Raw genomic sequence first — 25,351 nt, 5'->3', positions numbered from 1 at the left:
GAGCAGTTGCCCGGCCTGATCTCCACATATTTAATTCAAGCTCTTGTTATTCATTACATTTACTTTAGCAACAGTGATGATACCATGGCAAAAGGCAGGAGTTCAACTCCTACTGCCGCCCTTTTTTTTTCATTTTGGTTTCAAACTACTAATGGACTTAAATTAAGTGACTAATTGAGTATCATTGAGTAATTATAATATAAAGATCTTACATTAATGATTAATAATATGCGAATTTTTTTACTTTAAAATGTATAATCGTTGATAAAGAATCTTTCGATATTTTGGTACTCCAGTGACTCATTGAGTTATCTAATGTTACGCCAATTTGTAAATCTAAGTTAAAAAATCACTTCTATATAGTTAGATTATTAACTTATAAAATGAATGTAATAAATCATGATACGAAAGGATGCCCTTAAAAAATTGTGTTGTGTTTGTGTTGTATCTAGTAAGGCCATACACATTACAAGTAGGATTTACATTATGGAGACTTTAGGCTTGCCCTACCTAGCATGAAACCCTAATTCCGCCCCTGTTGTATTTATTTTTAAGTCTTTCTTTTTATAATTTATGTGAGACTATTCTAGTAATGGGTGCTGCATGAGTTGAATGGATACAAAACACAAAACCGAGAAGAGACCGTAAGACTAAGAGCATCTCCAATGGGACACTCAATCTCTAACACTTAGAGTGCCACGTATGACTTTTTGGGGTTTTTGTTAAAAAATCCAGTGGAACACTTTGTTAGACACTCTATTATGAGTTGGACACATTTATTATAGAGTGTCTAGAGAGAGAAACTCTAAAATGAGAGTGTCTACTTGAGACTCTCTAAGTGTTACTTTATAATTCTAACCAATAAAAAACTTTGTTTTTTCAACTACTTTTTATCTATTGAATTGAAGAGGGACAAGTGTATTAAGTAAGAGATTTTAGAGATCTCCATTGGAGACCAAACAAATGTAGAGTGTCTCTATATTGACACTAGGAAAGAGGATCTTTATTTGACACCTGACAACTAGATTTTTAGAGTGTTTATTAGAGTGTCCCATTGGAGATGCTCTAATTTTGGAGAGAAGATTGTTTGGAGCTAGGGTTTCAGTCATAAATTTTTTGACTGCAGAAATCAAATTAGTTTCAATTATGAGACGGTTTGTGCACGATCTTCTCATTTAGTTGGTGTGAGAGGTCACTTCAATTTTATTACAGTCATGATTCACACATGCACACTCACCCTATATATATAAGTCTAATGCTTTCAAATTTATGAAATGATATCCATTAAAAATATATATATATATATATATATATATATATATTAAAACTGAGATCAGGATCAAATTTGAGATGTAGGAAGAAACTGTATTATTTCTTTATTTATTTATATGATATGTATCCTGACAATACTTTCGTGGACCGAGTCAACGGAGGTCTGTGGCCTAGGTTAGGTCTTAGTGACAACTGAAACAAGCCCAAGCCCAAGCCCAAGCCCAAGCCCATTTCGTGTAATCACCCGGGTAATATATGGACAACTGAACTTTTTAAGTGGACAAACGAATCGGGGGCAACTAAATTTACTAAGAGGATTGAAGGACCAATACTCATTTTTTTTTTCATTCTTCATGACCAGTCGTCTTTATTCAATCTACTCTCTTCATCGACCACCGGCGAACCCCATATACTCAAAACTACCATTACGTTCAATCTTCATCACTGTTTAAAGGACATTGATTTCAGTAAAAAATATAAAAGACATAGAGAAGGTATCGAGAAGATCTGGTTTTCTTTCCTATTCAATTTAATTAAGTCATCTCTGCTTCTTAGAGAGAAACTAAAAAAGTAGAAGAAAAAAATAGTAGTAATCTTTTTGAAGTATCTGAAGGGGGATGATTTTATTTTGAAGTGTCTAAAGGGGGATGAATTTTTGTGAATTTCAATTTGTCTACTTGAATAGCTTCTCTTTTTAAGAAATTTTTCCTTGCATTGATTCCTACTAGAGAATACGGTACCTGTTTTGTTTAGATACATTGATAAGAGAAAATTTCATACTTTGATAAGAGAAAATTTCAAACTTCTTCAATGGTTTAGAAAGAAAAGGGGTTGTGGTACCAAATTTTTTTTGGGTTTCCTTGAATTAGGTTCATTGAAGAAGAAGACTTAAAATTCAATTCTTAGAATAGTTCATTGAAGAGGAAGACTAACAATTTAATTCTTAGTTTCAACAAAAAAAAAAAAAAAAAAACAATTTAATTCTTAGAATAGTTCATTGAAGAAGAAGATATTGAATTGAAAAATCCGTTCTTCTAGACTATTGGGTAGATTGAGTTAAAAATCAAAATTTGGGATTCCACTATGTCTATGAGAGTTGAACTAAATATAATCAGACAAACCCTAACACGGGAAGCAACAACACGAAACCCATTTTATCCTTGAAGCAATTCGTCTATCCTTCATGAACTATGGCGATGAAGATGAAGAAGTAGATGAAGACGAAGAAGTAGGATTAAAAGTTGTATTTATTGTTAGATCTTTGGTTTTGGTTGTCTCCAATTTAATTTACCTACACCCAATTACTTTTTGTCCACCTAAGAAATTTAGTTGTCCATATATTGACCACCAAATTTTCTATTATTTGTTACTTTAAAAACTTAAAAATTAAGTATGATGACGTATCTTTCGAGTTTTAAAGTAACCTAAAATTTGTATCTCCTATACATTTTGTAAAGAGATATACATTTTGTAAAGAGATTACCATGTTTAAAACTGCACAAGTAATTTGACTACAATAGAATTATCGTTCCAACTTAAACTACCAGTAGAAGTTGACATCACCATCTAATTTTGAACGGAAATCATTAATGATAAGAATTACTCGTATAAATTGCTAATGAAGGCTCTCTTTAGAGTAAGAACATCCCTGCACATATTTTAAAGCGAAGTGTCTCTATCATTAGGGTTATTCTGACTATTCTTCGTATTAAAATAATATTTAAAATAAGTAAAAAAATAGACAAACATTAGTGTAGCATGTAAAAAAAAAACATTGGATCATTCAAGTGGCTCAAACCACTTTAAATTAGAATATAAAATAGACTTCCAAGTAGAAAACTTTAGACTAATAAAAGTAGATGCCTAACATAGGCATGGCAAATCAGAAGATCTTATGATTAACGTAGTCGTGGTCCTCAATGAAGTATTTTTTTTTTTTGATGAAGGATCAATGAAGTATTTAGATATCTCTCTCTCTGTATCTCTCTTAAAATTCGTATAGGTTCTTATTCTCAAGAGTTAATAGACTGCCTGTCTTCTCAAAACTCTTTAGAGACTTCGAGCACAAAACATTAACTTTTTTTTGGTACATTTCGTACTCTGAAAGAATCATTCCTTTGGAATATTGGCTTGCTTATCATTTGGTCTAACAAAAAAATCATCTTATTCTTGCCGATCTCTTCTTTACTTCGAAACGGTAAAGAACGACCACACAAACACAATCATATATGTACACATGGATCAACTTTATTACGACTTTAAAGTTTCGTGGTAGTTCTTCTTTCGCCATAAAAGTAATTTTTTTCTATGGTTTGAACGACCATAAATCATATCCGCGGCTTCGGAGAATAAATAAAATTTTCCGGGAAATAAAGACTTTTCGTAAAACTAGTCAAATAAGATTGACTTTTATGTTTCTTTTTATTGCTAAGGGGCTTCTAATTTTGGGAGTTCAAAATAAAACAAATTTTAGAAGATGTTATAAAAAAGGGCTCCTCCATCTCATCACCTCTCTCTACCATCTCATCTTCACGCCATCTCATCATCTTCTCCGGAGAAGGTCGCCGACCGGGCAATTTTCCGGCCGACAACCTTCAAACATTAAAAAAATAAATTATTTTCTCTCTCATCTCTCTCTCTCAAATTTTTTTCCTTTCTTTTGCCTCTCTCTCTAGAACAAAAGAAAGAGGTTTCACGAACAGACCTGGTCTGTTCGTGTTCATCACGAACATATCTTCTCCTCTCTCTCTAGATCTGTTCTAGAGAGAGAGGAGAGAGAAAAAAAATTAAATTTTTTTTTTATGTTTGAAGGTCGTCGGTCGAAAAATTGATCGGTCGGCGACCTTCGCCGGAAAAGATGATGAGGTAGCGAGAAGATGAAGTGACAGAGAGAACAGATGAGATGGAGAAGAACTTTCAGAAAAATGTATTCTGTATTCCTCATAAAAATTTGTTCTCCGGAGAACTTTCAAAAAAATCTGAATTCCCTCGAGAACTTATTCTCCGGAAAATTTTCTTTATTCTCCAAAACCGCAGCCTAAATCATGTAGATCAACTTTAAAAAAAATGAAGGGTCGTGACTCCTTTGACATGGTATAAAATCTGAACACTAAGAATTATTCCAAGAATTATTCCAAGATGAGCTCCCAGTATCTTTCTTTCATAAAAAGGAGATTTGAACCATTAAAGAAAAAATGTCTTGATTGGAACTTGCAATCTTTTGATAAAATTGACCGACTTACAATTTTATATGCTTTTAGTTACTCTATGACCTACAGATATTTGTAGGCCTATTTATGAACATATCAACTTTTTTTTTTCGTTAAAAGAATGAACATATCAACTTGGAATAAAAAAAAATCTATGATAATATCAATAGTTTGTATATTTTCAAGTCTTCCTTTTTATAATTATCTGACTATTCTAATATATATATGAGTTTTGCCTGAGTTGAACGAACTCCTTGAGATTCAAAACACATGACCAAAAAGAGACCGTAGCCTAATTTTGCAGAGAAGCTAGATTGGTTTCGAAGTAGGCCTTTGAATTCATTAAATTTTGATTACAAGAATCAAGTTAGTTTCATTTATGAGACCGTTTGTGCATGATCTTCTCATGTAGTTGGTGTGGGAGGTCACTTCAATTTTATTATAGCCATCATGCACTATCTCTCTCTATATATACATATATTGTTCTTTCAAATTTATGAAATGATCTTCATTGAAGAAAAAGAAAATAAATATTAAGATTGAGATGTGGGAAGAAACTGTACAAAAATAATAGAACAAAAGATGTTATTTATTTGAGCTCATATAAGTAATCATTTTTACACTCCATTGTGTTATTTGCCACTTAAACAATGACGTAGCCAAAAGAGTGTAGAAGTAGATTTTCTTTTATTAGTTTTCCTTATCATTGATATGGTTTATTTAATGGTTTGAGATATAACTTGAACTTTGACCCTAATTCGATAAGTTAAACTTGGGCCCATATGGACATTCAAATGAAACGGGTGACTATTCAACTGAACAAAGCCTAGACTTCTTAAAATTAACAAGTTACGAAGTCCACACTCCTTTGTCATAGTGATTACAGGTGCCTATAGCCGATTCACCATTAGAGGACAAATAAAAATCTTCAGTAATTTGAATATAATCTTGCAGGAAGATAATTGTTTGATTTTTAGATGTGTTTGAACATAAAAACTTTAAGTGGTGGAGTAGTGGGTGTGGAACATGTGGTGAATGAAAGAATTCCTTTCCATTTGACCAATATTGACTTAATGGTGAGTGTGAGTGAAATTTGAATTGGTCAAGATAAATTGACCAAGTCAACTCAAATGTGAGTGTGACAGGTAAAAATGGCGAGTGTATGTAAAAGTTCCCTTTCCGTTTAAGCCTACTCTTGTTAGCATAGATACTAAAACAGACCCAGGCCCATCTTTTTGGTTTACTTTTATGTACGAAAAATTTCTCTCTTTGTACTTTGAGAGTTAAAGAATTAAACACTTATTTTTTGGGTTTTACACTAACCTAAAATTTGTACCTCCTACACTTTTTTTTTCCTCAAAAGAGATAACCATGTCTAAAACTACACGAGTAATTTGACTATAATTAATAGAATTATCGTTCAAACTTAAACTACCATAGAAGTTGAGATCGCCATCTAATTTTGAAAGGAAATCGTTAATGACAAGAATTACTCATATAAAGTGCTAATGAAGGCTCTCTACATTATTTGAGTAACAACATCCATGTACATATTATAAAAAAGTGTCTCTATCGTTAGCACCATTCTGACTATTCTTCGTATCGATTAAGTACCTAAGTTTTCAAAGGAAAAAAAGAGAAACATCTTACTAGAAGAGTCTATTATTCTACATAGATAACTTATTGGCCACATCATAAAGAAGCATTAGTTTAGTAAAACTGTACTTGCCATTACTTTTCTAGATGTACTTTGTCGTGCCAAATGTACGGAATATATTGCACCCATGTGAGGTACTCTTCTTCTTCTTCCTAATATCCTACTTTTGTAGCAAGTTCTCAAGTGTTTTTAAAGCTATAGTCAGCTTTCAATCGATTAATTTTAGACTACCGACAAGTAAATCAAATTTGATTAATTAAGCTAAGTATTTGATTATGACATAAAATAATTAGTGGTGGTAGAGAGTTTAGCTTTTTTTTGTGATAGGTGAGTTAGGTTTTCAAAGCCTTGAACTTGTGAGACTCCCTTTTACTTTCTAAGATAAGTGGTTTACCTTTGAAGGAGACACCACTATAAGCCAACTATTTTAATTATCACCCTGCAAATTAAAACAAAAATGATAACTCTTTAATTTAATGCTCCACTTCATCACTAAAATGGTGAAAATTTAGAGATTAATTTTCTTAAAGCATGACCTAATAAGATATTATTGTTTTCAAAATTATATTGAAAATTTTAAAATCTTAATGTCTAATACATGAACCAGATTTTTCAAGATATTCTCTTAGTGCAGAGCAAGCAAGAAAGCATATACTCCTACATGATTAGTAATTTGGAATTTCAAGTATTAACTAAACGGTAACTAAGGAAGACACGAGAGAACCAAATTGAATAAAAGAAAGAATATGAGAGAACCAAATTGGATGAAAGGAGAACTTTTTTTTAGAGAAATAGAACATTGCCGATGTAACCGATCAATCTTTTCTCTTAGTCTATATATAAGTTCTTAAAACTAATAAGAACTTGTGAGTTAATGTAAAGTCAAGTGAAATTTGTACGTTTAATTGCAGTTAATGCCAATTTAAACCAAACTTCGGGGGTGGGCCAACAAGACTTGCTCGACGTGACTAGGAGCAGGTAAACCATCACGGCCCATCGGTTCAGTCTAGCTAGCAAGATATTTCACAGTGACCCAGATACAGTACGACCCGTCTTGTTGCTAACCTAATCAGCTCCTTAGATTGCAAGTGATTTTTGGGATTAATACCTCAAGTAGGTATCATTAGATGGATTGCTTTGCCTTTATGATATTTATTAATTAGTCACCATCTTGGTTAGACTTTCTTAACTTTTCACAAATCCTACTTGCTTACCTAACCTTATACCTCAGCATAGGACAAAAGCGATTTAATCTGTACTACTCTTTATAGGTTAGCTATTGTAAGCATTAAAAGGAGCACCCAAAATGGATGTCATTTTCAAAAGCTAAAGTGATATTTACTCATGTCTTGCTTGAATCACTTAATGGCCCTCCCACTTACAAGATTGCACTAACCATAAGTCTAAAAAATAATTAGGTCTTGCATTTGGTGCAATTTATGATGTAACATAATCATACTACCACATGGTGTGGTATTTAATTAATTAAGACAATAGTTCTGAGAATTTTTTAATGTAACAAAATGCAAATCTAATTTCTCAATAAAAGATTAATAGAATATAAGTAAGGTTGGCTCAAAAACTAAAAACTGTAATACTTTCAAAATTACGTATTTTTATTTATAAAATTTGAATAACTTAAAATGGTAAGTACAAATTACCTAATCAATGTAAGAGGGAAACCCATTAGTCAAACTATAAGTGATGAAAATACTCCCATAAAGAATTTCTCAATTCATAGTCATTTGGTTTCTAAGATCATTTTCACAAAACTATGAGTATCAAGGGTGGATCAATAGTAATGTGCTTCATCTTACCACACAAGAGACCCTATTAAGCTCAAAGAACTTCAATGCGAGAGACTTGTGAGATTAGATGGACAAAAGAAAATAGGGGACGGCTAAACGCACCTGGCGGAATTGTTATTCCCATCGGGTGTCTGAGTACGAACTGGGTCCCTACTCCCTACTATGGAGACACCCAGTCCGCTCAACCATAATTTCTTCTTATTCTCCTTTTTCTTCCCTTTCTTCTTCATCTTTTCTCCTTCTTTGAATCATCCTCAACACCTTATCATGGAAACAATCTTGTTACCAAACCCGTCATCATCGATTAACAATGGAGAGTTAGAGAGATAAAGAACTTTATTTTAGAAAGAGAGAGAGAGAGAGAGTAAAACCGTCATAGGAAAAACTTTGATTCCAAACCAACCTTGATCTATGATGAGGAGTTAGAGAGAGTAAAAATATTGATCCAAAACCACCACTAAAATGCCCATAGGAATCTTACTAACAGACTGATCTCGGACCAGTCTGAGACCTTAAGTAAAGCTTCAGAATGAACAGTCCGAAACCCAAAGCAAGAGCTCGGACTGATCCAAATCAGAAGCCTTGCTTTGGTCGGAGGGTCCTCGATCTGTGCCCGGATGCCAATAAATGTTTGGGGTCACTAACAACAATTTTTTTTGGGTGCTTTTAGGTGCCCGCAAAGAACATGAACCACTACTACTATAATATCAATAGCCTCTCCATTCGTTTAGGTGATTTTTGCACCAATACACATATTGGCATCCCAACGTGCTCCCGTGTCCACCACCTTTTGGTAAAGTGGTTGGACGCTCCCTCTGAAACCTATGAGGTCTTGGAATTGAGTCTCAGTAGAAATAGTTTATCATCAAGGTTTATCATATGTTATTAAGACAATAAATAAAGTAGATTTAAGAATAGATGGGCTTTCAGGCCTCCTTAGGATGACTCTAAAGGGTCTTTATATTGCAATTAGAGCCCAAAATGTCTTAATTGAAAGTATACTGGTCATCCAAATTCATGATGTATTACATACTCCATTATAATCATGATATATCAATGGCATTCGCATTAAATGACTCATGGATTCCAATTCCAAAAAAAACATGCTCCTCAGTTCTATTCTTTTGTCGAAAGAGTTCATAAGTTCACAAAGAACTATGCTTGCCAACGAGACATCCTCAAATAACTTCTATATCTATATAGATGAGCAAATGAGCAAATAATTAAAAACAAAATGAGTAATGATAGAGAACAAGAAAAATTAGGCAGACTCTGTGTAGAAAATTCACTGAATCACATCTACGTAAAATTTCTACCTAGAATCTACTTAGATTTTCTTGTTTTCTAATATTTTTCTTTTCATTCCTAATACTATATAACTTATCGTGCTAGTATTTATGAGAATTATTTAGGTGGACAGTGAAAAATCTAATGACCAAAATAAATGATGTTTTGAACTTTTCAATTTATTTATTGTCTACTACAATAAAAAAGGATCGGAACAATTAATGCATAATCAAACAAAAAATCTTAATCATGGTTTAGTGCTTATCCCCCATGTTTGTGGTGTTACCAACCTTTCTTATCCAAGAGGGAGTCAAAAGATAACCCACAATTAGCCATTAGAAAATGAGATGAGAAGAGAATATATACTTATTTATAATACCCTAAACTCTAATGGAATGACATATGGATTTCGTTTTTAGGTCACATTATCTTGGGTGTACGTGCTTGTCTTTCGATTTGACAAGTAGTGGAATGTGTGCTCACAACACACAACTAAACTAACAAAAATATCGTTTTTCAACAAAAAAAAAAAAAAAAAAAAAACAAAAATATCGTAAGATATTGAATAATCAAAGCTAAAATAACTTACAGTTTTCATGGTTTTAAAAAAAAAAATTAGTTTTGATTAACAAATAATACTGTAATAATAATAATAATAATATAATAATTCTACAACAACTAATTCTTAATTCACATTGGGATTCGGCCCCGTTACTTCTTAAAAAATTGACCCATTAAGCTGGAGAGAAATTCAGATCACTAGTGGAGATTTTTCTTGCAAATCTAAAAACAATTGACCCATTAACCTCGACCGTCAATTTGGATTTCTCTCTCAAATCTTCTTTGACTTTCGATCAAGGAGGAAGTCTATTTTTCCTCTATTTGCTTTGTCCTAAATAATAAATAGAAGTGATTAACTGTGCGAATAAAATAGTTTTTTTTGGATGGTTGGGAAAACCAAATAAACTTTTATCTGATTATATATGCTTATATAATTAATAAAAACATGTAAGAAGAATTCCGTACGATAATTGTTGATCTATCATGAGATTTACCTAAAAAAGATTTACAATATAATAAACTTTAAAGGTTAATCCAAAGTATGTGTTAGAGAAAGAAAGGTGAAGTTGTGTCATAACTAAAAAAACAGTTGTTATTTGGATTACGACAACTATTTCTTTTACACTGTTTTAATCTAACGTTTCGATTACAAATACTTTACAAGCACAGCTGTTACTTATTGCAGATATTAACATCTTAGTTGTTTAGTCCCAAAAATACTTAAGGAACTATATATTAACAACAACAAATCAGGTTTAGGGATTTGATTAGTCAAAATGTGGCTTGAACTTATAGTACAAGATTGTACAATTATACCTAGCTATAAGAAAGTGACGCATATATAGTTCCAATGTGTTGTTCTTTACTTTCCTTAGTTTAGTTACGTGTACTTAAATTTAAAATCGTCGAAGTACTGACGTGGATTCCCACCTTAGGGGTTGGGGCTTGCCTATGTTAAGAAAGAGTTTGAGTCCTTTTAGGGAACTCACAAAATCATCTCGAAAAACAAAATATGCTTGGTTGAGGAATACACTGAAAATATAAGTAACAATCGAGATGTTTTCCTTTTTTAAGGGAACAATTGATAAGGTTTTGATCGTCGTAAATTATGTGTGTGGTTAAAGAAAGAGAAAAGGGCTAGCAACTCTCTTATGGAGTGGTCTAAATTTCTTCTCAAACTAATATTCCATTAGCATATATGCATATAAGGAAAAGGCAAAAAGGAAAGAATTATTTTATGTAATATGACTCTGAAACCAAGAGGATACAACTAAGAAAGAATGGTCCTTATTGTTCCTTGGGTTTCTATATTAATTAATTTTACCACATTTTCTATTAGAAACATGATAAACTATGAAAAACAATCTTGTCAACCTAAATGCCCTAGGTCTTATTATAACCCAAATGACTTAATAAAATTCCACTCCATGCACTCTTTGGCTATTAAATATTTTAAGCACTTTGATGGGTCATGTCTCTCTATCTCTCTTCCCTCTCTCTCTATATATAAGCTCATGTACTCCTAATTATAATGCATTAAACTCATAAGGTTAACCCTTTACCTTGCATGGCATTTTGGTCTCAAACAAGTGTTTTCCAAATCGTTCCCGGAGCAACAACCATATTGGGTACATACCCATACCCGGAAGCATTAGCTCGTCAAGGTTGTGGGTTTTGTTTCAGCCGTCCAATATCCTTCTTGCATTACAGTTGTTAGTGGTGAAGATGGAGAACAATAACAAATCATCTAGTGGGTTGGAATGGCGTGTAAAAATAGTAGGTGGATCGTCGGAGATGTTAGCTCCGGAGACCGGGCTATTTCGAAGAGTCGGGTCGGGTTTATTAGGTTTTGTTTCCGGGTTAGTGGGCAAGGTTAGGAAGTTTTGTGAAAACGCTTGGAATTTAGGGGTTGATGATCCTAGGAAGTTCATTCATTGTTTCAAAGTAGGGTTGGCTCTAACTCTAGTCTCACTTTTTTACTATATGAGGCCTTTGTATGATGGTGTTGGTGGGAATGCTATGTGGGCAATTATGACGGTTGTTGTTGTATTTGAATACACTGTTGGTAAGTACCCACAATTCTTCGTTATCTTTTTCGAAACAAAATTATATATACTCACATCACAATCTAATGAGCTTCATCTCATATTAATATATTTGAGTCGGACTCAGTTGTCGAAGATACAAGCGGATATTCACATGACCGGACAGTGGACCTCAACCTCATTAAGTCATGTCTCATTTATAATTTAGAAGTATAAAGTTAATTGAACAAGGAAAAAAAAATAGATATAAGGTTCAACAAAAAAGAAAAGAAAAAAGATGTATGCTTTTATGCATATTAAGTTTAAGTTAAATTTGTAGTTAACCAAACCTAATATCTTCTTCTTTTTGAGATTACAGGTTCAACACTTTATAAATGTATAAATAGAATAGTAGGGACTTCTGTCGCCGGAGTTCTGGCTATTGGTGTTCATTGGGTTGCTGATAAATCAGGAGAAAAATTTGAACCCATAATTCTCGGTGCATCCGTATGCTTATTAGGTACTAAAAAAAAATCTTCATAAATATCGAATTAAATATTTTTCGTTATGAATTTATCAAAGGAGTCACACTAACTTGCATTGTTAATTTTGTTTTTATTTAACAGCTATTGTGGTGACATTTTGGAGGTTTATTCCAAAAGTTAAAGCTCGGTTTGATTATGGTCTTATGATATTTATCCTCACGTTTAGCTTGGTTTCAGTATCGAGTTATCGTGTTGATAAGTTAATTGAATTGGCTCATACAAGATTATCCACCATTGCCATTGGAACGGCCTTGTGTTTGATGGTAAGCATGCTGATTAGCCCTGTATGGGCCGGCAAGGATCTTCATCAACTTATCATTCGTAATATGGATAAACTCGCTGATTCCCTAGATGGTACGTTTATTTACGAAAGCAATATAACTATATATGTATATATAGACACATCTTTGTATATAATAATTATTTATGTAATTTCACGATAAATTCTAACTTCAATTATTCCAACTTAATTGATGTAACAGGAACAGTAGTTGAATACTTCGCAGATGACAACACAAATAAAATCAATCAAAATGAAAAAGATCGCTCGAAAAAGTTATTGGGGTACAAATGTGTTCTAAATTCGAAAGCCACCGAAGAATCGTTGGTAATTAAGTACATGATATAATTAATGATAAACTTTAAAAAAAAATTACAGTATTTACATTTTTTTTGACCTAATTTTCTTATTTTAAACTGATCAAGAAGTATGGGTGTATGTTCTTTTTGTATAGGCAAACTTTGCAAGATGGGAACCTGCTCATGGAAATTTCAGTTTTCGACATCCATGGCAACAATACCTTAAGATTGGAATAATGATGAGAAGCTGTGCTTATTGCATTGAAGCTCTTAATGGTTGTATTAATTCATCATCATCACATGAAAATGATAACCATGAGTTCATAAAGAAGAACTTCAATAGTATCTGCATGAAACTAAGTTCTCAATCTTCTAGGGTTTTGAAAGAACTTGGTATTGTCATAAAAACAATGACAAGATCTTCAAATATAGATTTTTCAGTAGGAGAAATGAATAGTGCAGTTGAAGATCTTCATAATACTTTGAAATCTCTTCCTACCCAAATAATCAATCCTCCATTAACACTTATTGAAGCTCAAGAAGATGATCATGAGACTGAAACAAGAGATTTTCCGACATCGACGATAATCATACCATTAATGGAGGTTCTTCCGGTTGTTACTTTGTCTTCGTTATTGATCGAAATTGCTACAAGGATCGAAAAACTCGTCGACGAGGTTGAAGAGTTATCAAACTTGGCTGATTTTAAGCCTGCAAGTGAAGAGAAGATTAAACAAAATAATCAAACTGCAGCTAATAACCCTAATAATCTTGATGATCAAGAACAAGAAACTATGAAGGCCCTTCAAATGGTCTGAGTTTAAAATGATATTAACTTGGCTAAACTTCAAAATTAATTATCACCAAATCAAGAAATGACTTCTTTATCTAGAAATAAGAATCAAATATTTCTGTAAAGGTGTAAATTAAGTCAAGTAGAAGTTTATATATGCTCTTATTTTACCTAGTTGTTAAATAAGGAGCCATGCATGTTTTTTAGGGTTTTCATGTATAACCAATGATTTGGAATTGGTTCTGTTATGTTGGAATCAGTTCTAATGAGTATAGTAATTGGTTTCGGTTCCAAATATTTCAGGAATCGTACTATTGGCACCCATGATATTACCACTTTAAAGATAGTCAAGAGAGCTAGTAGCTCTTTATGAAATTTGTTAATAAAAGTGTGAAGGTTAAGATGCTATTGGCACACAACATTTTTCATACTCGTGTTGGGGCGATTTGTTTTAGCAACTACAACAAGAACGTTGACAAACAGGGATAGAAGATAGAAAATAATCGCGAGACCGAGTCAAGCTGAATTCACCTTTGTTGAACGTCATAGATTGAACCGTTTTTTTTAGTATTATTGAAAGAAAAAGCATTATATTCATACAACAATGCTACTTGGTTCGCCAAAAGATACTTGAAGTAATAACAGAAGGCCAATTTTTTGTATGACATCAACAACTCTTGTTCCAGTCATGGAGCCACTTTTTGTGGTGCCAAATAGTGTTCTCTATTTTCTTATTTGTTGGCAAAGTAGTATTTCTATTTTTTGGATGTATATCTCAATTTTTACGCTTCCTATATTTTTTGAGTGTGCTTTGAAAATCTTTTTTTTTTTTTTTGATGAAGATGCTTTGAAAATCTTTATAAAATAACTACTCCCACGTCATTTTAGACTTAGTGTTCAATATTAGAGAAATTCTAAATACTCCTTTATGACAGTGTAGACTTTAGTGATTGAGTCTCCAATTGAAGATGCTAGGAGTCGGGTAAGAGGTCTTAATGGAGGTTGGTTAAAGATTTAGCGTAAGCTCGATGATGGTCATTAAAATATAAATGAAAACGGTGAACCTCACTTTGGTTAAATGGTCATTTATATGACCTATATACTTCATAAACGTGAGGTTGTTGGTTTTGTTTCGACATTGAGAAGCTCTATTAATTTTACCAAATATTTAGCTGCAACGAGTTTGATTAAAACGAAAGGAGCACTCATATTTTCTATCAGTAGAAAAACTCAACAACATAAAATTTCTACATCATCATGAAGTTTACAATATTAAATAATGGCAAGTTGATTAAACTCTATATCTTGATGGACTCACCACTTAATGTATATTGCACAACACCATGAATTGCACTAAGTTGTTGTTTACTTGTATATATATTTTATTATGCTTTCCACCACGCCCCATCTATAATTATTAGTGGTTTTACCATAATTAAAATAAGATTTACTTTTGTCTGTTTGAATGGAAGTATTGAAACATATTATATCAGAAAAATCCAGTTGAGAATCTCTGCTTGAAATTTTAAATCTATATAACAAAACTATACTTTGGTGCTCTTCTTTTTGACTTTTAACCTTATTAAACATTTAAACCCATGTTTTTATTTTAATTTAAGATTGTATTTTTATAGGTAGCAAAAAAGTCATGTATTATGGATGGTAGGTGATTTGGGAAAATAAAAAAAAGTATCCGGATTAAGGGAAAGAAGTCATCTGATCTTCTTCCTCATCTCTTACCACCAACGCGGTCTGGCCACCACCATTTTTTCCTTTTCTTCTTCTTCCTCTTCTCTCCCTCTAATAAAACTACAACCTCCACTTATTTTTCTTCTCTCTTCTCCTTCCTCCCCATTTCTCTCTCTCTCATCTTTCTCTTTATTTTATCCGACAAAGGGGTATCCCTTCACCGGAAAGCCGAACCAATTTCGGTTAATGGTTTGGGTTCCCCAAACATCAATGGCTTGGGAGAACACCAAAAGTTGGGGATTCGTTTTCCAACAGTTTTGCCGAAAAACGGCTATATAGTAAGAGAGGGAAGAGAAAGAGAGAGGAGAAGAGAGTGAAGGAAAAGAAAAAAAAAAGGAAAAAAAAGCGCTACATTCAAAATGGTTTCCCTCTAACAATTGAAAAAAATGAGTCAACTTAAGTTGACTAATTTTTCAGAAAGTCTTTGCACTCCGGATGCCTTTCTTATTTCTCCAAATCACTCACCATTATGGACAATTGCAGAGGTAGTTTGGTGTATATTTTAGTTACTTCATTGACTTTTTTGTATAAAATACCTCAAGAATGTATAGTTTAGGGCATGGGCTCAAGGCTCGTGCGCAGGGCCTTTTCCAAGGCCCAACGTTCAAGAATGTAAATTAGGATCGGCTAGAACTAGAGAATACCCAAAAAGAATTATTGAAGGAAACCTTCAAAGGCACTTTTTGAAAGCGTTAAAGACATCTCTTCCAAAACAAATTGAAGGACAGAGGATGGAGAAAATGAGCGCCTTCATATAAACTAATTAAACTTATCCAAAGGAAAGATTTGAAAGGACTCTCATATTTAACAATGTATAATGTTTATCTTCATATCAATCTGACTGTTGTTGCAGGGATGGTTCTCAGTTGATGTTACGGCTTTCAAGTGAACATAGTTACATATGGGAGTTTTTGTTGTTGTTGAAGGACATGTAAGAGTTATAAAGGCTGATAATAAGATACCCAAATATAAAAAGAATGACTTTGAATAGTAATGTCCCCGCTTGTGATTTCTTATTTGATTTTCTCTTATGATATTAATGTCCTTAAAGATGTTTCAGATTGAGTATCAGTTTACTTTTTGTCTCTCATTGGCTGGACTATTTGGAAAGAGAAATGATCTAGCCAATGAAAATTCTCTCTCTATTCGGACCGGCCACATCACTCGAGATTCAGCCGGAAGACTGGTCGGGCACACCATCATTTTTTGACCCATTTTTCTATCTTGTCAATGACAAATAATGGGTGAGGTTGGAAAATGTGGTTTATGAGGAAGTCAAAAAGTAGAGTCCGCCTTGGAACGATTGAACTCGTGAGTTTTTTTTTTTTAGAATTCGACTACGATCTACGTTAGTCGTTACAAGGCATTGATACATCATGAAAATGTGATGAGCAGGATAACCACCTAATTTAAACCATGAATGAAAGAGACCTAAAACCCGACAACATAAAAGAGGCCTACAGTCTAACGAATTTATTACATTATTTATAACCTAAATTACATGGGATAAATTTTGATGACAAACTGCTTCCACCGAGATTCGATTCCACGACCTCATAGACAGTAGCGAATCCAGAAACTTATGTCAATAGGGGCACTTCTTAGTCATAATTTTTGAAAAAATCAAATATAAATTACTGAAAAGTTTACGTGAGGGGTTCATTCAAATCTAATACATGACTATTATGGTACTAGGTCCTCTACTATCATTATAATCTATTATATTAAAACAGATCAGTCGGTTATCCAGGGGAGTCTGGCCGTTCATTTTATTTTAGAGATTTAGCTGGGAACACATCCGACTGATAATATAAAATCTTTTTTATATAAATATACTAAAATTGGTTAAAATAACTACCCACATATTTCTCTCCCTAATTTTTTTTCTCTCACGTATTACATCTTAGAAACTACCAACTTTACAGTAAAAAATCGTAGGAGAGATCTAAATAACTAACCCACTCTCCCATATCTTCCTAATTTCTCTCCTCAATATTTCACTTAAAATTGAAATTGAATCTCTCAATTTTTTTTATCAAATCTTTATTGTTAGTAATATTTCTTCCATAAATACAGTTTTCCCTCTCTCCTCTTTAAACACCCGGTTATCTCTCCTCTATTGATTTTGGAATATGATTTACAAATGAAGGGAAGTTAATGTAATTTATGTTGTAATTCAAATTTATTTTTCTCTTCCTCAAAGGCCTTAGCCAAGAGGGATCTTCCCCGTCTGTAGGACGGGGTGGAAACCTAGTAATTATTAAATCATTACGTCTTTTTAAATAATTATCGAACCATTACATTTTTTCATCATAAGTGTAAATTACCATTTATCTACCCATTTATCTCTCGATCTCGTTGCTAGTTTAAACAATGTTCATACCTAAAATAATGGTGGATCTGTTTTGAGTTTCAAAATATCAATGGAGGGACAAACAAACACTTTTGTTTATACAATATCCATGGAGCCTAAGAAAATTAAAATTTGAAGAAAGTGGTGACAGACACAAAGATTTTTAAACAATAGAGTCTGTACTTACCGTAGATGCAAAACAACTATTAGCGCAAAGTTTTTATGTTGTCCGCTTCAACTTGAAAAAAAAACGATACAATTATTAATAAATGAAGGCACGAAGAAATCGAATATTTTCTTTTTGTAATCGTCTTGTTTTGATACAGCAATACGGAGAAATTATAAGGATACTTTTATAAGTATTTCAAATGAAAATTTTGACATAAATTAAATTAAATTTCAAATGGACTTAAGAGGGTGTCTGTAAATTTTTGGGAAATTGTCTGCTTGTTGTCAACTTTTCTCTTCACCAGCTAGAGAAGTCCGAGTGAGGTAGAAAGAGGAAGAGTCTAGCAACTTCCCGGTTAGATTTTTTTGGCCGAATCATATAACCTAGTGTACATATATCTATAGTAGATCATAATTTGAAGTTTTTCATGGTTTTTGTTTTGTTTTTTTTTTTATGGTCGTGGTCAACAATACTATACAGTGTCGGGTTGTTGAAATCTAGTGTTCAGAATTAGGGGTTTCAACTTCAAATTTGAATGTTATTATGTATTTTTTGAATGTTGCTTTGTTTGTAGTTTTTGTATTTCATGTTCAAATCTATTTAATCATTAGGGTTCTCAAATTCAAAATCTAATCAGTTATCAACTTATTAATCCTATGCAAATTCAAATATTGTTTCAGCATACTTGTGCACATGAAGTGTTTGATAATATGTCTTCAAGCACAGATATCAGCAGTCCATAGCTTTGAACCTAGTATTTGTTACTTGTAATGTGGAAGTAGTATATCACTCTATAATCTAGCCACCCTTTGTACAGATATTGGGCGGTAAGTAATCGTTCAGTTTTCCTCGATCTATAATGTAGTTAAACAATGAGAACTAGGGTTTAGGATTGTTGGTAAATTGGGATGTTAAACAAAATACCAAAATTATGGTTTAATCTACTTGCATTATGGAACAATCCCAATTGTTTCCAGGTTCACGATTTCTCTCGGAAATATATATTATGAAGAATACTTAGACACGATCATAGCCATCTTACAAAAAACTTTGGAAGAGAGATCACCGATTAAAAGGCCTGCTTTTTCTTTTGATTTTCAACTTTATGAACACACATTTTCAATGGTGCAAAACTATTGCTTTGAAAATTTAATAACTGGCAATGTTATTCAAATTGATATGCTGATTTCTAACTTTATTTTTTTCTAAAAACAGTTACCAATTGATGATGGAAGATACAGTGATAACTTCCGAGAATTCATCACCTTTGGAAACCTTACCAGGAAACAAGATAATCTGCCGTGTGTAAGTACTTTTTCCAGTAGGAAATCACTATTTTCGCTTGCATCTTTTTAGATAACAAATGTTTTCGTTTCTTGACACTTCCCTTTTTTAACCACTAACTGCAGATGCCAAAAGCAATTTTCACAGTATACATGTCCTCGATGCAATTCTCGATATTGTTCACTTCAGTGCTACAAGGTAGGTCAATTTCTAGTAAACCCGACCATTCAAGTCTTTTACTTCAGTTATGGGTTGTGGGATACTTTATGTTCTATCTACTCTCATTGCTTTATTCATGTAGGCACATAGTCTTCGGTGTACGGAATCTTTCATGCGAGAGAATGTTGTGGCAGAGTTGCAGCAAATGCAACCAGAAGATAAAGCAAAAGAGAAAATGCTAGATATTCTTAAACGGTATCACTCGAAAGAGGAGGAGATAGAAACCATGGATGAGGATGATGACAATGATGATAATGGTATCTAACTGAACTAATTTTATGTTGGTTTCGAATTCATATTAATAGCTATATATCATGAGCCCAGTAGAATAGCTTGCGAACTTCTGGTTTTAATCAGAAACCAATAATCTCATGTTATAAGCATCCTTCTATTTGGGTATATACTTGTAAAGAAGACATAAAAATAACGATCATTCACTTAATCTCTATATGAATCTATTATTTAACCAAAAGAGTTGAGGGACTCTTGCCGTTTCTTGATTTGCAAATTCTTCACGTTACTTTTATTCCGTAAGAGGGAAGTTTCACAAGAAAGATGAAGACTAATCTGCATATCTATAATTATACTGCAGATCAGAGTCTATCAGAAGAAACTATTCAGAAGATTTTATCAGGTACATTCCAATTCTTTAAATTCATTGATACACATTATTCTGAGGTAGTGTTTTTCATTTTTTACCTTTTCATGTCTGATGTTTGTTTGGTTCATTCCGTTTTGACTCCCCAAATCTGGCTCGTGAGAAGGTGCAAATAGTAGCTATCTTGGATCTAAATTATTTAGTTTAAATCTGAATTAAGGATAGATAACTAGTCGGATTCAGACATTAGAAAAGAACAAGAAGAAGCTGCCGAAGTCTTTTTTTTTTATTCATTATTTGTCTGTGTTTTAAGTCATTTCGTTTCTTCACATTCAGGAAATCAAATCAGTTTGGATGACTTATCACCAGAGGAAGTTAAGCAATTCAAAAGAGCAATTGCATCAGGTGAACTAAGCAAACTAATAAAGCCATGGGAACCATGGTGGGTTAAACCCTCGGCACGAGCTATCTCCTTAAGCCGTGAAGGAGCTCAACTTGTCCAACTAGTTCACAACCAGGCACTGCCACCACAGGATTCCTCGGAAGATAGTCAGTCCAGTGAAATCCCATCTGGCCCTGAAAACCCACTTCCACCTGTCAACAAACTGAGTTCTACTAACCCATCCCCACTTTTATCAGTTCACCTTATCGACATTATTTACAGCTATTGCTTTACTCTTCGCCTCTACAATGGAGATTGGAAATCTGACGCCTTTGATGCCTCCACAGTGGTTTTAAGCATTTCTTCTGTCTTAGGTGAAGGTGCGCAACCAGAATCTGTATCCGAAGCTCTCTCTCATTGCTTGGAGCAAACTTGCTCTCCACTTTACAAAAACACAGGTGGTTTGAAATTCGGGTTGGCTCTTTTTGACGATATTGTAACACTACTTAATCTTGGAAGAAATGCTCTTATCTGCACTCTTTGTGATCTACAAAGACTTATTCAATCCAGTGAACGTGATCTGAGATCCGAGAATCCAAGAAAGTTGAAGAAAAAGAGTGAGATTAAGAGTAGGTTTAAGTTTTCCGACCGCAAAGTGTATTTTATGATGTGTTGGGTTCATGAACAACCAGAGGAAGCTTGGTCTTCATTGGCAGCCATTGTTGAGATGGAGAAGGGTTCTATAGCAGAAGTTTACAGTGAAGGTAGAAAGAAGCCTACCCAGAAAAGAGAAAGCAGGGACAAGGTTATGATAGAAGAGATACAGTGAGTTTTTTCAACTGATCTTCCTTGCCATGATTAAATAAATCTCAATATATTTGTTTGATCTTGAAATGGATCCAACTGAGGAAGAAGCAGCTGAGTGTTAGAATATTTTTGGTCTGTTATTGTAAACCGCTCTCTATATTTAGAACTAATCTCAATCCGAGTTTCCTGCTATAACTATTGGTCTGGCTGCTTGTTGAATGAAATAGCAGCATAGCATGTAGATTACATATACCTCCTACTCATTTATATTGGTTCCCAAATCCTTTGAAGATTACCAGAACGGATAGACAACCCTCAACCCATTTAGGGATGGGTTGTGTTAGTGCTCCTGTGGCATGGCAACCATGGCACGACCCCTTAGTAAGGTCTAACTTTCATCAAAAGTTCTAGTCTAGAGTATGATTTGGACCACTGATATTCCTTGTGTGAGTGAGTCCATCAGGGTTGTGATTAATAATGGGTCTTCTTTCCATGATTATAATATGGTAAAATCACTAAAATGAAATTGATATTCAGATGCAAACCATCAATAGAAAAGCATCTAAATTCGTAGCGATGTCCTTGTATACTTGTGCTACATTTACAATCCGTGTTTTCAGTACCAAACAAATAAATATCGATCATTTGGATAACAGTTAAAGACATCAGAGTTCCATCTATGAGTGGGCTAACTCGAACTGGAGTAATCATGAAGAAAAAATTTCTGGGATGAATCCATTTGCTAGACCAACTTATATACACCATTTTCCTTGCACATAAATACCTGGTTCTGCCTCTAAATAATAAAGATACAGCCTGAACAGATAAGATACTTACATAGTTACATACCTGGTTCGCAATCTCAGAAAATTTATTAGAACCCGTTTCATACTTTATTTTGTCGATAATCCTCCTATCGCCCGTCGGTTATGTGGTCTTTCTGTCCTTCCATGGGAGGGGGAAGAACTGGTTGAAAAATACTATGAAGATAGCTCACGAGACTTGAACCTAAAAATGCAGGAAATAACAAGATTCTTTCACTATAAAACTGTAATGGCTCCAGAAGAATTAGTAGTTTCCCAAACTTCAACTCCTTCAATACCTTCTCTACTAACAAATAACCTTTCACCACCACCTTCAATCCTTTTTATACTCCCTCTTCTCCCATCTTCTACTTTCTTTGTATTGTTATCCATATAATTCCTCCTATATGACCATTCTTCCAAGACTCTACTACTTTCTCTCTCTTCCTTCACTTGAGACCATACTTCCAACTCTTTATCTCTACCCAAAAATATTTGTTTCTTATAACAATGTATAACCATATTTTCTCTTCCAACTTCTTTTGAGGAGTTTCTCAAACTTGGGTTCTTTTCCTCAATATATACCCATGGATCTACTTTCAAATTTCGCAAATCGGCGACCGCTATATCCCCGGACTTCGAGCAAACCTTGAACATTGTTGACTCGTCCACGTCGACATCCACATCAGCAAATGAGTCGCCGAACCTACTGCTTCGGCCCGAGCCAGGTTCATTTGTCTCCCAAACTTCCTTTCCAGATCTTGGATCCCAAATCCTTATGTAGCCTGCATACCCGAAGGCGCCACAGCTGACTGCACTGCCAATGAGTGTCCCTGATTCGGGTAAGTATATTAGTTTTTGGGGAACCATTGACTTGGCAGAGTTACCTGACTGACGTCCAATTTCTGACGTTATCTGGAGTGTCGATTTGTCTACTTTGAGGATGCAGTTTTCTCGATGATCACACTCGAATGAAGCGAAGATGGAATCACTAGAATCTGCAATTGCAAACACTCGGGCCTTGTAGATTCGTGGGTCCGTTTTATCTGTCCACTGGACAGATCCTACATGTCGTCCACCAGAAAACCCGTATAGGTGAAGACCAGCATCATCCTCTGATCCAACTGCAGCTACTTCGGGCCATACTCGACAAATCGAAGTGATATGTTCGAAGTGAGTTCTCATAGTTCCCGTGTGCATTAAATTCCAGTCATATCCAGATATTTGACCTCCATGAGCGACCCAAACAGAACCATCGGTTCCAGCAGTAAACACTGTTGGAAACCCATCAGCAGAAGGTCTGACCGTCTCGACGAGTGAGGCATCAATTCCTGATAGTGGAGGAGGTGACATGGCAGATTTGAGGCAATATTCAATGCCAAAATAGATGGCTTCTTCTGTTAGTTCCTGCTTGGAGAATCGTTTAGCAGTAGAAGGAAGTCGATTAGATCGGAGAACGGATAAAAGGACAGAGAAGATTTCAGGGTCTCGGTCTATGAAAACTGGGTTATCATCATTGCTTGGTCGAGATGAGAGTGCAGCGAGGAGTGAGTCAGGCCCACCAGCTTGAATCGTTGAAATGGTAGTCTCAAAGAGCTTACCACCTACATTGAGTTTAATACGTTCGTGGGGTTCGGATTGAATGGTTAAATGGGAAATCTGCTCTTCCATTTAGCTGTCGATCTTTATGATTTTCTCTAAGAGCCGAACCTTTAAGTTTTGCCAGTAAACCTGTGCGAATAAAAAGAACATAATTCAAGTTATGACTGTAAAACCAAGAAATCAAGTACCAAACATTTTTGTCATATAAACACAACAAATATTCCATAACAGAAATGAATTCAAGAGAACAATTGAGTGCCATTAGAAAAGAGTAAAGAACACCCAGTTCCACAAAAAAAAAATCAATTTTTGTTATTTCCATTTCTTAAGCAAGGTTATATAACTAACATCAGATGGGTTTATATACAACATGAAGTAGTTCAAAGCATGGTTATTCAAATCTTTCTGTTTCATTCTTAATCATGGTTCTGTGCCTTACTTACGAATTAAACATCTTATATTTTTTTCATAATGCAACTCAAAAGAGACAATGATGACATTACGAAAATAAATGGTAGACAAGCTTACACATTTTGGCTGAAATACCTCAACTCTGCACCTCCCAAACCATTAAAAAACACTAAACTCTCAAGCTGAGAAAATAACAATGGAAACACTTGAAGTCCTAACTCACACCTGAATCGCAGAACTATTATACACACACATAATCGAATTATCGGGGTTTAGAATGATATCAATGTCATCTAATGAAATAACTTAAACCACTATAACCAGATATCTTGATTTAAAGTATACCTATTTTGTTAAGCTAGGTTGAAAATCGATTCAACCCGAAAGAGAATCATGTAAACCCCCCAAAAGGAACATCATTCTTCCCTAAAAATTCATGTCAACTTAAGATTTTCAATGACAACCTTCAAAAATGATGTATATAGGTTTACTTCACAAGTGATCTGAAAAGAAAAACTCACAAATCTTTTTAAGATTTATAGACACAAAATTACCAAAGAGAAGTCAGAGTTTGTAAGGACCAAGAAAAACCTAAATTTGATTAAAATTAAACTAACCATCAAATTTCAATTCCAGATTAGATTCATAGAAAAACCTCAAATTTAACATGAATTAACTAAAAAAAAAAAGAGAACTTCAAAAAAATCAAGGGTCTGGTTTAGATTAGGTTATTGTAAACTCTAACAACATTAAAATGAGCTTGAACCAATTGACTTGTCAACATCAAACCCCAATTTTCTTCTTAAAATCTAAAAGAAAAACAACCCATGAAATAGATTTATTAGTTGATAGTCCTTACCTTTTCTCTGAGGTTGTTAAAAGCTTCTTAAACTACCATTCCAAGATCTTCATCTTCCTTCCACTCTCTTATTCTCCTATTTTTCCCAACGAAAGAAAAGTTTACCAAATAACAGACTCACACAGAGAGAGAGAGACAAAAAGACCGGAAGCAGTGGGATTTCACGGGTCGGGTTATGAGCTGGCAGTACCAAACTCGCGGGTGGCATGTCGGGCCAGAATAAAGACCAGATTCCATGAAACCAAAATCAGGGAAGGTTAGACATGTTGATGCCAACGTCAAGCGTGAACCAAGTAGTTTAGAGAGGTCTCGATTCATCTTGTTCCCGTGTAAAATAAACCTTTTTGAACTTACAACTCTAGCAAAATACTAGGACCATG

General features: G+C 34.0%; 3 protein-coding genes across 5 annotated transcripts; 2 read left to right on the top strand and 1 right to left on the bottom strand.

Moving 5' to 3' along the window:
- The first annotated feature begins 10,781 nt into the window (after positions 1–10,781).
- On the top strand, positions 10,782–14,057 carry LOC147534643 (aluminum-activated malate transporter 10-like). Its single transcript, XM_086647525.1, has 5 exons — positions 10,782–11,859; positions 12,198–12,338; positions 12,445–12,717; positions 12,846–12,970; positions 13,098–14,057. Exons 1-5 carry the CDS (start codon positions 11,520–11,522, stop codon positions 13,758–13,760), a joined length of 1,542 nt encoding a protein of 513 aa, XP_086503651.1. The 5' UTR covers positions 10,782–11,519; the 3' UTR covers positions 13,761–14,057.
- A 4,023-nt stretch (positions 14,058–18,080) lies between these two features.
- LOC147534642 (HIT-type Zinc finger family protein) lies at positions 18,081–21,488 on the top strand. Of its 2 annotated transcripts, XM_086648322.1 has the most exons (7): positions 18,081–18,360; positions 18,687–18,833; positions 19,222–19,311; positions 19,416–19,488; positions 19,592–19,766; positions 20,102–20,143; positions 20,444–21,488. In XM_086648322.1, exons 3-7 carry the CDS (start codon positions 19,232–19,234, stop codon positions 21,316–21,318), a joined length of 1,245 nt encoding a protein of 414 aa, XP_086504448.1. In that variant the 5' UTR covers positions 18,081–18,360; positions 18,687–18,833; positions 19,222–19,231; the 3' UTR covers positions 21,319–21,488. The 2 variants fall into 2 exon arrangements, with proteins under 2 accessions (XP_086504448.1, XP_086504446.1); XM_086648320.1 differs by lacking the exon at positions 18,687–18,833 and having other exon boundaries at positions 18,217–18,360.
- A 340-nt stretch (positions 21,489–21,828) lies between these two features.
- On the bottom strand, positions 21,829–25,287 carry LOC147534641 (BTB/POZ domain-containing protein). Of its 2 annotated transcripts, none has more exons than XM_086648318.1 (2): positions 24,972–25,287; positions 21,829–23,830 (listed from the first exon to the last, which is right to left on the bottom strand). In XM_086648318.1, the coding sequence occupies exon 2, from the start codon at positions 23,768–23,770 to the stop codon at positions 22,337–22,339; it is 1,434 nt and encodes a 477-aa protein (XP_086504444.1). In that variant the 5' UTR covers positions 23,771–23,830; positions 24,972–25,287; the 3' UTR covers positions 21,829–22,336. The 2 variants fall into 2 exon arrangements, with proteins under 2 accessions (XP_086504444.1, XP_086504445.1); XM_086648319.1 differs by having other exon boundaries at positions 24,230–25,077.
- Positions 25,288–25,351: the final 64 nt, after the last annotated feature.

The sequence above is a fragment of the Eschscholzia californica genome, unplaced genomic scaffold (genome assembly GCF_041429995.1).
Source record: "Eschscholzia californica isolate CP2 unplaced genomic scaffold, dmEscCali1.0.p SCAF_6, whole genome shotgun sequence".
Taxonomy (NCBI): Eukaryota; Viridiplantae; Streptophyta; class Magnoliopsida; order Ranunculales; family Papaveraceae; genus Eschscholzia; species Eschscholzia californica.
The sequence above is the reverse complement of the archived record's forward strand: the minus strand, read 5'-3'. Positions and strand labels throughout refer to the sequence as shown.